General features: G+C 51.0%; 1 protein-coding gene and 1 long non-coding RNA gene across 9 annotated transcripts in view; one reads left to right on the plus strand and one right to left on the minus strand.

Annotated features, from left to right (window-relative positions):
• Positions 1-16,439, plus strand: part of ANO10 (anoctamin 10) — a 228,247-nt gene extending 211,808 nt beyond the window's left edge. For all 3 annotated transcript variants that reach the window (XM_027522171.1, XM_027522173.1, XM_027522170.1), the window contains one exon: positions 16,101-16,439. In XM_027522171.1, coding sequence (XP_027377972.1) covers positions 16,101-16,169 — 69 coding nt within the window. In that variant the 3' untranslated portion in view covers positions 16,170-16,439. The remainder of the gene's footprint in view (positions 1-16,100) is intronic.
• Positions 9,211-16,101, minus strand: LOC113880282. 6 transcript variants are annotated; one of them, XR_003507706.1, is made up of 5 exons: positions 15,888-16,101; positions 15,407-15,548; positions 14,427-14,537; positions 11,651-14,239; positions 9,211-11,233 (listed from the first exon to the last, which is right to left on the minus strand). It is a non-coding gene; the product is annotated as an uncharacterized LOC113880282 (long non-coding RNA). The 6 variants fall into 6 exon arrangements; XR_003507705.1 differs by having other exon boundaries at positions 11,651-13,987; positions 14,125-14,239; positions 15,407-16,101; XR_003507707.1 differs by having other exon boundaries at positions 11,651-13,082; positions 13,773-14,239; positions 15,407-16,101.
• Positions 16,440-16,711: the final 272 nt, after the last annotated feature.

Below are 16,711 nucleotides of genomic sequence, written 5' to 3' on the forward strand. Positions count from 1 at the left end.
CATCCCCTGCATCTATTGCTGGATAGCAAGTGACCCCAAAACAGACGCTGGCCCCCTCACAGTGTCCGTGTGTCTGCACAGGCTCACCAGGGTGCCTCTCGAGGCTGTAATCAAGGAGTCGGCCAGGCCTGCAGGTGTCTCACGGCTGACTGGAGCGGGGGTCCCCTCCCAGGCTCCCGGCCTCAGGGCCGGGACATCATCCCTCATGTGTGGGCCCCTCCACGGGGCTGCGCATACCCGGCCGCCGGCTCCCATCAGAGCCAGTGAGTGAGAGAGGGGCCCCCAGGACGGAAGCGCAGCCTCTCTGCAGTCTCATCTCTGGAATGACGTCCCCTCACCGTGCTGTGCTCGGTGGTCTACAGGTGAGTCCTGGGTCCAGCCGACACTCCGAGGGAGGGGTTTGCACCGGCAGGGGCTGTCACAGGGGCCTGCCGACCGTCGATCCGGCTCAGTGGAACACTTGTTGACATGGTCCTGTTGTACCCCAGCTCATCAAAATCGCATCTGCCATGAACGTGAGGGAAGTATGCGGGCATCACTGCCTGCTTTTCCTCAGAAGAGCCAGCTGCTGTCTCATCATCCTACGGTGATGCTTTAGGGACTCCCAGCTGTTTTTACACTTTCTGAGTTCTGTCAACTTGATAACATCTGGGAAGTTTGATAAAATAGGAAATAACCATCACCTCACCCTTCAAAATCATCAGGGAACATTCTCCTGTACTACGTAAGAAAAAGGCTTTGTTTTTAGGAAATATGTATGGATGTGCCTAGGGGCAAGGGGTGTGTTGTCTACAACTTACTCTCAAATGGTTAAGAAAAGTAATATAAATGATAGAGTGCAAAGCGGAACTAGTTGGTAAATCCGAGTAAGGGTATTTTATTTAAGATCTCTTTAGTTTGCTTGCAATTTTTTCTGTCAGTTTGAAATAACAGCAAATTTTAGAGTTTGTAAAAAGAAATTCCCAAACCTTCTAGATGAACACTGCAAGTGAGAACTCATTTTATGAAAGATCATCAGGTACAGACTGATGATGACTGACCATCAAGGTTTGGGTCTCACTGCCTGAGAACCCACCACACTTTGCTCCAAAGCTGCTATCAAATCTCTGTGGTTGTAAGTGGGCTTCTGCTTCTGTGCTAAAGGAGGTCATCCACAAGCTGTTCATCCCCTCACCAGAGCTTCAGCTCTCCCTGAGCTATAGAAATGGCCCTTTGAAGGCACAGGGATTCTGATGCTGAAGCCTCGGGAAGAAAAGTGTGCCCCGGGAGGCGTTTGTGGTCACCATGAAGGGCAGGCACCATTGGTCTCAGCACAGAATTGTGCGTCTGCTCCATCTGCCCCTCGGGCTCAGCCACAGATAGGGACACATCTTGATCACCCCCCTTGCAGGGGACCCTGCCTGGGAGCCTGCCGTCTGGGGCTGCCTCTGCGCCCAGGCACGGTGAAGCAGGAGCACAGGGTGCGGGCCAGCACCTTCCATTGGCAGCCAGGGGGCTTTGTGGAAGGGGCAACACTTGTGTGTCTTTGAAGAGCAGCAGGAACTCACAAGCTCCTGTAATGCGGTGGGACCTGGAGACTGGCCACCAGCAGCCAGGTGCTAGTCTCAGAGGTGAGAGCCGAGCACGGCCTGCTGCCCTGTCCTTGGTGTTGAGGGCGGGGGAGAAGGAGGGGACTAGAGGACCCGGAGAGAAGACCCAAGAGGCGGGTTCAAGGGCCAGTCCAATGTGTCAGCCTGGTCGGAAGCCCAGGGGTCTCCTACCCTCTTCCCGGAGCTGCAAGTTCTTCCCAGCACGGAGCATGCCAAGCCGGGTTGGAGAGAGTCGGTGGGTCAGTGGGACTCGGCTTCCCGGAGGGTGAGGAGCAGTCCCTGGAGGGCGGGGCTCCGGCGCCGTGGAGCGAGCTTGAGTATGCAGCATGTTTGAGAAGAGCTATCGTCTCCTTGGGTTGAGGCCTCTGGGCCCCGACTCACCTGCTGTTGGTTTTGTTCCATTTCCTTTCAGCACGTGCTTTCCTCTTGTGGTCGCCATCACTTCCTCCCAGCTCAGGACACGTGGCCATGTGTGTACCCAGGGCGTCACTAACTTTCTAGCCCACCAGGGGAAGCCTTCCTACTGATACCAGTTCCTTTCTGAAAACAGGAATGCTGAGGCCTTGACCCCAAGCTTATTAGTCATTATGGATGTTATCCTCTTCCCTTCCAGTCATTTCATGCCCGTCTAATTAAGCCTATATGAATAAGAGCATTTATCTGCGTGGCTTGCCACGTACTTACCTGGAATGCTTGGTTCAAAGGGTAAGAAACATATATGCCCACAACCTGAACAACTGCATGACTGTTTGGTGCAAGCTGGTTTGTTCTGAATGTCCAAACAGCTTACAGAAACACTGGTTTGACTGCCTCTTCTAGAGCCGCATGACTTACCTGCGAATCAGCCGTGGGCTTTGCTGGAGACAACAGATATCACTCCACCCAAACCTGGCCAAGTGCTCCTAAAACACTGATCCTGTCTTAACAAAATGACTTGCAGGTCGTTCAGGGTAACAGGCAGAAATCATCTGTATTTTATGACTCCTACCAGGGGAGTCCCTGTTAGCAAATAGCTTCTCTCTTATGCTCTCTGCTCTTGGCTTCACACAAGAAAACAGTGACAATGGTAGAGGAAGAACTGAATAGGTGAAGACATGTTTAATTCAACATGTATGTAGCAACTCATGTTTCTAAATGACAAAGTGAGGAGACTGAGTTCTGATCTACTCCAGACCACGAGATTTTTGGTTAGAACTTTTGTCAGAACCAAAGTCCGAGGCATAAGCAGGCTTGTGCTGGCTGACAGATTAATCTCAGAGAGGACCGTGATCTCTTTTTTTCCAAAGGTCGCACTAAAGAGAGCACTGACCACATGGACTGGATGCTCTGATCACACTGGGGTCTTGGGTTCTCTTTGCTCTCAAACACCTGGAGTACAGGTCTGTGCAGAAGTCATTTCTTCATGAGCAAAGCTGCGCTGTGTCCCAAGGCAGGTGTTTCTGCCGTGTACACACACTGTTAAGCTGGTTCCTCTAAGAAAGGTCAGTTCTGGGCATCAGTACGAAAGAGGAAGTGGGAAGCCACAGACGTGTCCCCTGCGGTTGGGTGCTGTGGGTTCTCAGGACGATGTCACGGCAGTGTGTCACTGCAGCTCTAGGGGACAGAGCACTGGGGGCCGGGCTGGGCCAGTGCCGTCAGTTCTAGTACCTTCTGCCATCCCCTGCCCCCCAAGGGATGCAGGTGATGGGGAATTCAAGTGAAATGAAGAGGTAGAGGCAACATGGGGCCTCGTCCTTGTTCACGAGGCTTAGAGGTGGGAATTAGCCGTTTTGGGGAAAAGGAAGTCAAGAGAACGAAGGCTTACGTGTCTGCTCAATAGGGGGTGTTTTTCTTGCGGAAAGAGATCAAGCATCCGCCATTTCTGGCCCCACCTTGACCCAGGCGCTTCAGAAGGCAGCGCCACGCGTCACAGGCACCCAGCTGGCCATTCCTAACCCTGGGGGTGGAGCCAATAAAATCAGAGTCAACATGGTGATCACGGCCTTCGTTTACTCATCATGTTGACTTTTAGATATTACGATGACAGGAATGGAGGATATATATGTTGTGTTGATCAAAGGGCCACACCCATGTAGATGGGAGAAAACCCAGCAGTGCCAGGGACGCTGCCATGGGTGACTGGTGCTCTGACGCCTTGTGGCCTGAAGTCATGCCTGTGACGGGGGAGGAGCATCTGCAGTGGGGATGGGGCCAGAAAGGGGCGCGGCTGCCGCGGGCGCAGAGGCAGCCACTCACTCTCTCCTGGTGGCGACCAGTCGTGTTTCCTTAGATGGAGCGCTATTCCCCCTTGATATTTAGGAAAAATGCTTAAATTTTTTAAAATTCTTGGTTGAAGCCTTGGTGTGAGCAGTGGCAGGTCTCCTACATGTCATTTAGTGGACTGTTTACTTCAGCCTTTTGTTTTCTCAACTCTGGGTCTTCCCTTCATGCCACAGTGAAGACCCATCCCCGAGTCGCATCTCATGAGACTCGGGACTCACGGAAGGAGCCGGTGGACAGGGAGGCTTCTTTGGAGCGGCCCCTTGTGGGCGGGTGCTGTTACCCCTGTGTCCTCCCCCATCCATGCCTTGCCCCCCAGCCTGAACTCTGAGCCTGGGGGTGTTACTGCCCATTAAAGATGAGGACTGAGAGATCATGCCACTGCCTTGGCTGGTTCCAGACTCCTTGGGTTTCGTGTCCCCAGGAACCTGAGTGACCTGTGAACTCCACAGGGGGTTCCTGACCTCAACAAACTCGTGCTGCAGGAGGAGAGCCCCCTGTCCATCGTCTGCCCCCAGGCTTCCAGACAGGAAGGGCACACCCTTCCTCCCAGGCCTGTATCCAGATCAAGAGGCAGCTACTTCCTGTGCACGTCTTGACCAGGAAGTGCCTCCTGCAGACCAGATGCTCTGGGTCACCTGGATGGCCCGGACAACTGGGTTAGTGTCCTGGCAGCATTGTGGAAGTGTTGGTGTTGTGGGCTGGTGGTAACAGATCAGACTGGTGACCTCTCTCTTCTGATAAACAGCCCAGGATCGTGTTGTAGCAGGGCCTGAATGATTTCCTCCTGCACTTCAGTTTGCAGGATAACATCACACCCAGGGATCTAGTTACTACAGTGAGTGCTGCCTTTAAAAAAGGAACTCCATTTTTTACAAGAGTCTTGCTCATTAGTCCTCTGATTTGGGAGTCACTGTACTAGTTTTACATCATTACTTGCCAAAACACAAATGCTCTTTTCCCTTCTTCCGCAGAATTGGCGTCGCCTTTGTCTTCTCTGTCCTGGCATTTTGGGCCATCCCTGTGACGTCACTCTTGCCTCTGATACGGCCACGATGCACATTACATGATGCGATGTTCCAGAAGTATTCATCATGGTTTTTATGTATATTATTTCCTCATGATTAGTCATGGCTTGTTTTTGATCTTGCGGACACCGGTTCTTTTTGTTTTGATACCTTCCTCTCTTATAGACGCCATCTGCGTTCTGACCTTACCCCACACGGTGGGGCCCACTGCCCTGGGCCCGAGTGGCCAGGGCTAAGGCATGGTCCACCTAAGCTGGCCTCGCGCCATCGCTCTGCTGTCCCCTTGGTGCATGTCCCCGAGTCCCGCCAGAGCCCAGAGCTCTTATTCTCCACTCTCATGTCTGGGCATGTCCACATTACATCCATTCGACTCGGCGGCCTTTTAAGCATCTGTTATCGCTTTTCTCATTATCCAGCAAAGGAGACATGGTTTATCTTAACCTTTCCTGTGCCCGGATGATTCCTGAACAGTTTGACTCCCCGCAGCAGGTGCTGAGTAAGTGGCACTTTGTTGCCGGTTTTAGGTTTGCCCGTTCTTTATGTTTCCCTCCGTTGGGGATGCTCCCTCCGTTGGAGGTGCTCCCTCAAGCAGTTTGCCCATCACTAGTTTTCTTTTCCAAGTTTTAGCAACTCAAGTGCTTGTGCTTTGCCAACTAACTTCCCCACATTTTCCACACTTTCTTGTTCTTGTGCCCTTTAGAAGCCTTTAACCTCTGACCCTGGAGACTCAGAGGTTAAAGCATCTGCCTGGAATGCAGGAGACCCGGGTTCGATCCCTGGATCGGGAAGATCCCCTTGAGAAGGAAATGGCAACCCACTCCAGTACCTTTGCCTAGAGAATCCCATGGAGGGAGGAGCCTGGTAGGCTACAGTCCATGGGGGTCACAAAGAGTCGGACACGACTGAGGGACTTCGCCTCACCTTAGAAGCCTTTCTTTGAAACATACTCAAATGGATTTCTGTGCTTTTTATTAACTCTCAAACTTCCCAGAATTTTAAGCAACTTTTAAAATCTTGATTCAATTTGTGCTTAAAGGTCAGGGTAGGGTAACCAAGGTGTGTTCTAGAACTGGACTCCCTTGGTTTAGAGAGATTTAGCCAAAGCAGAAAAAGATCTGGGCCAGGTGGGACAGGACAAAACTTCAGCCTCACCTAGCATTTCCAAAATACAAGCAAACTTTCACAGGATGGAAGTGTGAATCGTTGGAATCCGAATCTCACAGCTTGGGCGAACCCAGTGGATAGTGGGGTGATGTTATAGGTGGTCCAAAAGCAGCCCAGAGCTGGCATGCTATCAAGCAGGAGCCGGGCAGCTCAGGCTAGCAGCACGGGCTCCGGAGCCAGAAGGACTGGGCGCAGACCCCCTCTGAACTGTGCAAGCTCGGGCAGGATTTTAACTTCGCTGTGTCTCATGTTTAAAATGTTGATAACGGTGTGCCTCTCACAGGGCAGTTACGAGGAACACATAGTATATGCACGTTGTATGTAATGTAAGTAAGCCTGAGCCCCACTGCCCACGGAAAACAGTCTATACAGAGTGTTCACCCTACGCTGGGGCCCAGGTGCCCACGGAGGTGTCTGTTAAGATTTCTCACTTAGTGATTTCGTGTGGATTTTTGGATGTGTTAAGGATCACTTAACTTGGAGAAAACATCAGCACCTGCTGTGTAACCTAAGTGTTGTTTGTTGTTCAGTCACTCAGTCTGACTCTGCCACCCCATGGACTGCAGCACACCAGGCCTCCCTGCCCTTCACTGTCTCCCGGAGTTCGCTCAGACTCACGTCCATTGAGTCAGTGATGCCATCCAACCATCTCATCCTCTGCTGCGCTCTTCCTTTTGCCCTCAATCTTTTCCCAGTTTCAGGGTCTTTTCCACTAAGTCGGCTGTTCGCATCAAGTGGCCAGTGTTGGTCACTGTTAATTAAGTTACAAGTAGGTGACAGAATGTAACAGACATTAAAAGTTATGTCAGCAAAGCAGGAGGAAAAAAGAGGTTTTGACACAGAAGCACAGTGAGAAATGGAGGAAATGGGGAGGAGCGGGGAGGTCAGTAGCCGAGATGCCCTTGAAGCTGGCACAGAGGAGCATGTGTGATGCACGAGGACTTGGACTCTGCCTGAGCTCACTGCCTGCGGGAGACAGTCTATACAGAGTGTGTTTGCCCTACGCGGAGGCCCAGGGCGCCCACGGAGGTGTCTGTTAAGACTCTCACTTCGTGATTTCATACGGATTTTGGGTAAGCGGTAAGGATCACTTGACTTGAAGAAAATATTGGTGGAGTGGGAAAGGACACCGGCAGAGAGCAGCTCTGATGAGCGCTTTTCATTTTCCCTAACGTTTCCCAAACCCAGGGAGGTGAGGCAGACTCTCCCTGGTTGCGCTTTGCCATCTTAGCAACCCGTGGCTTGCCGCCGCCTGTGGAACCCTGAGGCCCGTAGCCCTGGCAGGTCTAGGATGATGAACAGCTCTGATCGGCTGTGGCTTATAACACGTGCGGCTCGGGTTCCTGGCTCCAGCAGCGTCAGCGCAGCACACACCCAGGGCGGCTGAGAACCAGGCCTCGGGCCTCTGTGGGCCCCTCGCTCTCAACTGGAAGATGTTATCTGTGAGGTTTTCATTTGAAATGGCTTCAGGTCCTGGGAATTTTGCTCTGAAATTCAAATATGCAGAGAACACAGGCTCAAAATATGACTTTTTAAAAATTTTATTACACTACAGTTGATTTAGAATAGTGTTAGTTTCAAGTGTACAGCTACAGATTCTTTTCCATTATAGGTTATTGCAAGATATTGAATGTAGTTCCCTGTCCCATACAGTAATTCTTGTCATCTTTTTTATATATAGTGATGTGTATCTATTAATCCCATACTCTGAATTTATCCATCTCACCCGCCTTACCCTTCGGTAACCATGTTTTGTTTTGTATGTTATTGAAGTATAGTTAATTTACAATGTTCCTGGTGTACAGCAGAGTGATTCAGTTATGTGTGTATATATATTCTTTTTCGTGTTCTTTTCCACTATGGTTCATCACAGGACATTATTGAATATAGTTTCCTGTGGTATGCAGCAGGTTCTCATTAGTTATCTCCTTTATACACAGTAGTGTGTTTAAGTCAACGCCAGTCTCACAGTTCATGCCACTCCATCCCCTTAGAATCTGTAAGTTTGTTCTCTGCATCTGTCTGTTTCTGCTTTGCAGATAGGTTCATCTGTACAGTTTTTCTGGATTCCACATAGAAAAAAGTTGTATAATATGGAATCTATTTCTGACTTACTTCATTCTGTGTGACAGTCTCTAGGTGTATCTACATCTCTGCAAATGGCACTGTTTTGTTCCTTTTGAGGCTGAGTACTATTCTGTTGTGTATATGTACCACATCTTTATCCACCCCTGTAGATGGACATTTAGGTTGCTTCCATGTCCTGGCTATTTTAAGATGTGCTGTAATGAACATTGGGGTGTATCTTTTTGAATTATGGTTTTTCCAGGTATATGCCCGGGGGGCAGGACTTCTGGGTCAATTGGTAGTTCTATTTTTAGTTTGAGGAACTTCCATACTGTTCTATGTAGTGGTAGTAGGAATGTAGATTGGTACAAACGGTGAAGGAGGGTTTCCTTTTCTCCATATCCTCTCCAGCATTTCTTGTTTGTAGATTTTTTTTTTATGATGGCCATTCTGACTGGTGTGAGGTGATACTTCACTGTAGTTTTGATTTGCATTTCTCTAACAATTAGTAATGCTGAGCATCTTTTCATGTGTTTATTGGCCATGTCTGTCTTCTTTGGAGAAATATTTGCAAATGAAGCAACCAACAAGGATTAATATCCAAAATATACAAACAGCTCATGCAACTCAGTATCAAAAAAACCAAACAACCCAATGAAAAAAATGGGCCAAAATAGACATTTCTCTGAAGAAGACACCCTCACTTTTAATCTCTGTGTCTTTCGTTCTAAAGTGGGTCTCCTGCAGGCAGCATGTGGTGGGTTCTTGTTTTATTATTCAGTCCGTCACTCTGTGTCTTTTGATCAAAGCATTTAGCCCACTGACATGTAAGACTATTTATTGATGGGTCTGTATTTACTGACATTTTAAATTTCTTCTTTGTTCTTTTCTTCCTTTTGTGGCTTGATAATTTTCTTTTGTATTACGCTTGAGTTTTTAATGATACTTGTGAGTCTACTGTATGTTTTTGATTTGTGGTTACCGTGGTTTTCAAATTTATTAATTATTTCAAGTTTATTATTATTATTTTAATTATTATATCTGCTTGGTTTAGACTGATAGTCGTGCACTCTTTGCTATACATTCTAAAAGATGTACATTTTCCTACTCCTCTCCTCCACATTTTGTGATTCTGATGAATCACAAAAAATCACAAAATTACATCTTATGGTTGATTTTTTGTGTGTGAAAATGATTATGTGCTGGCTTATTTAATCGATCTTCAATCCTTTTATGTCTCTGCCTTTCCTAATGTGACTTTCCCTTTCCTATAGGTTCTTCCTTTTTTCTGTTTAGAGAATGCCTTTCAGTATTTCCTTTAGGATAGGCTTAATATTGCTGTATTCTTTCAGTTTTTGCTTATCTTGAGAAATTCTTCCCATCTCCTCCTATTCTAAATGATAATCTTTCTGAATATTGTCCTCGGTTGCAGATTTTTCCCCTTTAGGACTTTGTAGGCCAGAGAGCGGTAAGACACATTCAGCGCTTCTGCAGAGAAATCAGCTGGTAGCCTTAGGGGGGTTCCCTTGTAACTGACTTTTTCTCTTGCTGCCTTTAGAATCCTGTTTAACTTTTGGCATTTTAATTATGACACGTCTTGGTGTGGATTCATCCTGTTTGGGACATTATTTCTTTCACCTGGATACCTTTTTCCTTCTTCAGGTTTGGGAACTTTTGAGCCGTAATTTCTTCATATACATTTTTGATCCACTTTTCCCTTTCTCCCCCTCCTGAAATTCCTGTAATGCATAGGCTGGCATGGTTTAGTATTATCTTATATACCTAATATGTTTCTTTCATTTTTTTCTTCTTTCTGTCTGCTGTTCTGATTGGGTGATGTCTGTTACAGGTCACTTATTGGTTCTTCTGAATTGCTTAGTTTGCTGGTTTTTAACCTTGGTAATTGAGTTGTCTGATTTTGACTGGCTCTTCCTTATGGTTTCCAGTTCCTTGTTACAGGGATCTGCATTTCTATTGATAGCCTTCTTAATTACTTCAGCGTTTTTATGCCTCCTCTGGAACTTGGGGCCTGCTAGACTGGAAGGGTCTGTTTGCTCTTTCAGGGGATCCTCTTAGGAGTAGTTCCTCTACTTTTTCATTTTATATGTATTTCTTTTTCTCTATAAACTTAGGAGAAACTGTGATGTACTATGGTCCTGAAAGACTTTTATGTGGGAACACCCCTCTGTAGAACTATGTCACTCTAGTATTTCTGGTTCAAGGACTGTATTTGTTGTGGACACCAGCCATGTCTTTGGCTCAGGCTGTGCTGGCCACTGTCCCCTTGAGGGTGGGGTGTGCTTGGTGCTGTGATGATCACAGCCACCTCTTTGCTCGGTGCCAGTCACGGCCCTGTTTGGGGTAGGGCTTGCTGCCCAGTTGTTGGGAGTAGAAGCCCCCAGACCTGGATCTAAGCTGCAGTGAGAGGGAGGTGGGACTGGAGCACTCCTGCTGGGACAGGCAACTCTGAGACGCTGCCCGCCACCCAGGATGCACAGCCACAAAACTGACCTGTCTTCACTGCAAGAGGTCTTGCATCAGCTCCACCTGCCTTGGGCATGCGCATACTCACACGGTGTGAGACCCTGCAGCCCGTGAGAGCTCTGCCACACTGTGAGCACCCTGAGAATGAGGCTTCCAGGGTCTGCCCTGGACCACACCACCAAACCAAGTCTCCTCCTTCCGCCAAAGCCCGAGTTTCAGTACCAGGCACATATGTTAACAGCAGGCGCATGTCTCGGGCTGGGAAGCATGAGAATGTGGCTGCTGTCAGTTTCGGCTCCTCTTTCTGCTGGTGGCCAGTGCACTGTCCTCGTGGGCAAAGTCCAGGCCCCTGCAGCCTCCCCTCTGTCCTGGCACAGGAGGTTCCCCAGGTGCGGAAACCTGTCCTCTGTCGCAGCTCCCTCCCTTGGGGCACAGGCCCCACCTGGATTCTCCCTGCCCCGTTTTTTTCCTCTAGTCTTAGCAGATTACGTGGGGGTCTTTCTTTCAGCACTGGGTATTTGAGATACCCAGCTGCTCTCGGCTGGTGTTCTGTGAAAATTGTTCCAGTTTTAGGTGTAGTTTTGATGTATTTGTGGGTGGAGTGGACTCTGCGTTCTTCTACTTCACCACTTCAGTCGCCTCCTTCCAAAAGATATAAGTAGACATTAGTTTTCTTTTTTAAGTCAAACTGACACTTATGTTCCCAGGGTCGGCTCATGCAGTTACTGAACTTGTGGCCACCACACCTCACGGGGTGGGGGAGCTGGGTTTGGACCTTCTTGGTTTCCAGCAGGGACCCAGCTGATATCGGGCGTCTTTCCATCCTCCTCCTCCCCCAGCTCTACCTGCAGACCCCCTTCCCTTCACCAGAGCCAGCCCTGAAGGCCTGAGGGGCTGGACCCAGGTCTGCACTGTTACCAGGCCAGGTCACCATCTAGACTCAGAAGCCCTGGCACTTGAAGTGCAGCTCGTATTACGGCGTGTGCTCACTGGTCCCAGACATGTGGCTGGGTTCAGAAAATGATGCTAACTTAAGGAAGGTGGGTGTGTCTCACTCACCTGTGCTGTTCTCGCAGCGGCTTAGCTGTCCTCTCTCGGGCTGCTGCTGGAAATGTGCTGGGGGCCCCCCACAGGTAGTTACGGAGCACCAACCGGGGGTGCAGCTGCTGGAGGCCCCGGGATGGGGTCAGGAGAGGAGAGCTGGACATTCTGCAGAGAGCCCGACAGCCCGAGTAGAGTCCAGGAGAGAGACATGATGGAGACGCATCCTCTGGGCTGAGTGTTCCGGGAGGAGCCAGGCTGAGGGGCAAAGCTCAGCAGCAGGGCAGATGAGGCAGACGGCAAAGGAGCTGGTGCTTGGGGAGCACAGCCAAGGCTGCAGGGTGAGAGAGAGAAGGGGGACTTGAGCCTTAGCCCTGAGTCTTCGGGAAGCCCTCGAGTGACATGTTTCTGGTCCCCTGTTCTAAACACGACTCGGGCTGCCTTTGGAGACGGGTGGGGGATTCTAGGAGGTAGTTTCAGGGCAGGAGGGGCAACAGTCCTAAGGTGGGAGGAGGTGGTGTGCTTGGCAGGCGGAGGCCACAGGACCTGACAGGGAGGGGCAGGGAGCCATCTGTGATGACCTCCGAGTTTGGGGCTGAGCGGGAAAGACTGAGAGAGAGCTGGCGGGGGGCGCGGGGAGCTGCTGTTCACTGGAGGGACTTCCCTCTAGGTATCTCAGACAAAGCTCACCTTTGTGAAAACGCGGTGCAAGTCAGAAGGCCTGCTCTCTACTTTCCTCTTTTCAAGGAATGGCAGACCCTTGCTTAGTCTGCCCTGACTCTAACTACATGATCTCAAGCTAGTGACGCGGGCAGAGAAGACAGGCGCGTGGTTGCCGGGCTGGACGGCAAGCACGGGCAGAGCTGTGGGCAACGGAGGCCCTGGTCCCCTTCTGCCCGCGTCACCGCCCCCCCCGCCCACCTTAACTGCCACAGTGGCTTCCTTCCGGGTAGTGCTTCTCCACCCCAGCTGCACGAGAAAATCACCCAGGGGAGCCTTCCATTAAATCAGAATGGAGGGGAAGTAAGGGTGGCGCTCTGCCCTGAGACAGCCTGCAGCATACGGGGGAGAGGAACGCGCAGGGTCCTTCTGGGGGAAGGGGTAACAGCAGCTGCCAGCAAACTGGAAACTGGGTAGGGTGTCGTCAGCTGACCTCCTGAGTCGGGTGAAGAGAAGGGTCCCGAGAGTGACTGCGGGCTCAGCGAGGCCACGAGTCTGGGAGGGGAAGGCCATGTCTGTGGACGTGCGGAGCGGTGCAGGTCTCAGACAGCACTTCTCTACTTCTCTGCAGGGAAGAGGGATCCTGTCGCTTACCTTGTCTCAGGTTAAGCTGCACATTTGGCCAACACACTTAGCGAGTTGGTTCCTGTTAAGAGGCAGACCTCTGAGATACTGTGGGTTTGGTTCCAGACCACTACAGTAAAGCAAGATGTGAATTTTTCTTTTTCTCCTGTATATAAAAATTATGTTTATACTGTAGTATAGTCTATTAAGTGTGTAATTGCATTATGTTTTAACAAACATTGTACATAACCTTAAAAATAATGCTGTTCAAAATGCCACCAATAGAATTGTTCATTCAACACAGGACTGCCCACAAACCTTTAGTTTATAAAAAAAAAAAATACTGGTAAGCACAGTAAAAGGTCTGCCTATATAATCATTGTTAATAATGATACCAAAAATCAGTCTGTGCTTTTTAAAGAATAATTTGGAACATGAGTGTTTTAATGACTCATGAGTTAAGGAAAATTTCGTTTGCTCTTCATTCTGATTCCCCTTAATGGGAAAGAAGTCAGCATTATTATCGTGCTTACATTTTTAAAGGTTTTGATTCTAAAGTCCCCAGAGAAGCCAGCTACTTTGTTTTTTTAAGGGAATGAGGTTGCTCCTTCCCACTCCACCCTCTTCAGCAGTGCAGCTGAAGCGCCCTCACCAAAGAGCTGAGCTGTGGGAGGCAGCCTGGGGTCCACCCCAGCACCCTCAGCACAGACTGTGGTCTGGACCTGCCCAGTGACCCAGTTTGCTTTCTGGTAAAAGAAGGCAGACCACAAATCAGACTGCCAGGCCTCAGTTTGTCCATGGAGGGACTTGGAGGGCCTGGTAAAAGTTCAAGCGAGTTCCGGCTCCTTCCACATACCAGCATGATGGCATCTTAACATCTCAGGGAGGGACCAAGAGTCTGCGTTTAACAAGGTCCAGGGACCAGAGTACCAAATCATCATCAAGGTTCCTTCAGAACTTTTATGCTTCTCGAGTTAGTTCTGCTAAAGCCCCCATTTCACTGGAAGGCGAGGAGGATGTGGGCAGTTTCATTACGAGTTCCATGACCGCACACTGTGAGGGGATGCAGACCTGTGAGCAGTGGAAAGCAACTGGGTGACCCAGGGGAGCCGTCTCAAGGCCAGATGGCCTCCAACCCCATCTCTCAGGCAGCAGCCGTGGAGACCTGCCCCGATTGTGCCGGAAAGGTTGGTGCGTCGCTCACTGACCTTACATGCGGTTTAACTCTTCACCTCAGGCAGGCGGGCTGTGGCAGTTTGTTCCCTCTTAGGTTTTTCTTTAGGGTCTTAGGGTCTGGTCCTGTTCTCTGCTCAGCATAGCCAGCTGGGGGTGTGGAAGACAAGGGGGAGACCTTGTTGAGCCCCAGCTCCTCACCCACTGTGGGCGATGTGGCCTTTGGGGATCACAAAGCTCCACGAGACAGATGGAGCCCTACAGGACCCGGGGTGGGAAGTGGGGATCAGGGGAGGGTTGGCCCAACCCAGAGGCCGAGGGGATGGAGAGTCCCTACCTTTGATTCCAGTGCAGACCCCTGCCCTTAGGAGCTGCCCTCAGTGGGGCCGGCACTGCAGGTGGGAGTCATCCAGCCGGTGGGTTGAGAGTCTCCTCCCAGGCTTTGGACCTGAAAAGAGAGTCAGCTCCAGAATTAGGGCACTTGGAGCAGGGTCGTTCAGGGGAGAGGGCCTATCCACAGCCACACAAACAGATCGGGAGGCTGTCTGCACCTCGAGGCTGTCTGAACCTCAGAGGTGCCTTTCAATCAAAATTCATTTGATCAAAACCCATTGTGGATATTTCCCTGGTGGTCCAGTGGTTAAGACTTCGCTTTCCAGTGCAGGGCACGCAGGTTCAATCCCTGGTCAGGGAGCTAAGGTCACATGCCTTTTGGCCAAAAAACCACAACATAGAAACAGAAGCAATATTGTAACAAACTCAATAAAGACCTAAAAAAAAAAAAACCTCATTATGATTTCCCTTCCCATATGGAGGAGGACTCCTGGCTGTATGATTCTGTGAGAAACCAGGGAACATTTTATCCTCATCAGTTTAGAGTTTAATTTCTGATGGCTACTCGTCAAATTCTGTCCCCAGCTCCTTTTTCTCTCTCATGAGAAGACGTTTGAAAAGGTCCCCTAAACCCAGGGCGAGAGAGATGAGGACTGTCCGGAGTGAAGGGGGCCTCCTGAGTTACTGGAGATCTAGAGCGGCCTTCAGAGCGGAGCAGGAGGCACAGACTCTGACTTACAGTCTGCAGAGGGGTCTCCTCCCCAAAAGCGGAGGGAGTGTGTGTCCTGTCCAGCCGTGTGGCACTCAGGGCTCCCAGGAGGCCAGCCAGGAAGCCGGCTCCAGCCATGTTTGTGCTCAGAGTTGTTTTCTCTATAAGTAAATAGCTGTTATCAAAAATCTGTGTGTGTGTGTGTGTGCGCGCGCACGTGAAGTCAAATTCCAAAGGTGTAATTGATTCAGTCAACAGTGCAGAGCTGTACTCACGTTTCCTAGTACCCATGGCAACGGTGTCCGGGCCGGGCCCCAGGACTGGAGCCGGAGCGCTCCCTCCTCACAGGCCGTGGTCCTGGGTGCAGGCCCCTTCCTCTGAGCCTTCACAGGATTTCCCTGATGCTCCTGGATGTGGCTGTTGGGGCAGAGGGCTGGTGAGACGTCCGCTCTTCTGGGGCCTCTGCTCTGGGCCAGGGACTTCAGGGGCGGTAACCCCAGCATCAGCCTGCAGGGTATGCACCTCTCACCCACGGAAAGGGTGTGACATAAGGCTCAGCGGCCACACTTCCGAGGTCACTCGGTGTGCAGGGGCAGAGCAAGGACTTGGCCCCACATCAGGCTGCAGTCCCCAGCCCTGTGGTTCCCCGCCTTCTCCTGGACGTCCAGGGAGGAAGAGGTGCCAGCTGCTTCTCACTTCAGCTTCTGTAAACCCCCACCGAGCTGGGCGCACACAGCACATTCCATCCAAACCTACCGCTTCCCACTCCTCTGGGTCAGAAACAGGCTCCAGACTCATGGGCAGCCTTGGGCCGCATCAGTGACCCCGGCTCCTTGGTTCCAAGTGCATGTCCCCGGACCTCAATGAGCCACGCTAGGCGTCTCCCACAGTGTGTGTGTCGGGGGGGCACCCCTGAGGTGCCTCCACCCAGGCTCGTGTGGCTCAGCGCATCCCGTGTTCTCTCAACAGCAAATGAAGCTCACCGCCGAGAACCTGAAAGAGGAATGCAGGGAAGGCGGGAAGGAGAAGGCGCCCTGAGGGTGGGCCAACCCGCTTCCAGGCTCCTGCCCGAGCTCCACACCAACTCCAGCCGCCTGACCTCGCTCCGGAGCCTCTCATATGGACCGACCACCAGCTCCCCATGCCACCCTCACGGTGACGGTTGGCCGATGGGGGTGGCATCAGCCACGCCCCTGCTGAGTGACGGGTGGTTTCCACACTCCTGGCTCTGTCCTGCAATAAGTTCACAAACCCTTCATCGACAGAAACAGCGCCCACCGAGCTATTAAAGGCCACGTGCACATCTGATGTCTCCTTCCCTGTGTGTAGACAGAGCGGCCCCTCTGCTATGGGCCCAGTCATGGAATGGGGGGCCCTGAGGGGAGCCAAGGGCCTGGCCTACCTGGAGGCCGGGCCCCTCCTAGAGCCTGCGGAAGCCCCCGGGTGCTTGGGACACACCTGCTTGGGGGCAGGGGTCCCCTGTCCATGCCCAAGGGGCTGCGGCGCTCACAGGCGCAGCAGCCCCCAGCCCTCCTGGGACACCCGGCCTGGTCTCCTTTCCCACCAACGGCTGCTCAAAC

The sequence above is a fragment of the Bos indicus x Bos taurus genome, chromosome 22 (assembly GCF_003369695.1).
Source record: "Bos indicus x Bos taurus breed Angus x Brahman F1 hybrid chromosome 22, Bos_hybrid_MaternalHap_v2.0, whole genome shotgun sequence".
Taxonomy (NCBI): domain Eukaryota; kingdom Metazoa; phylum Chordata; class Mammalia; order Artiodactyla; family Bovidae; genus Bos; species Bos indicus x Bos taurus.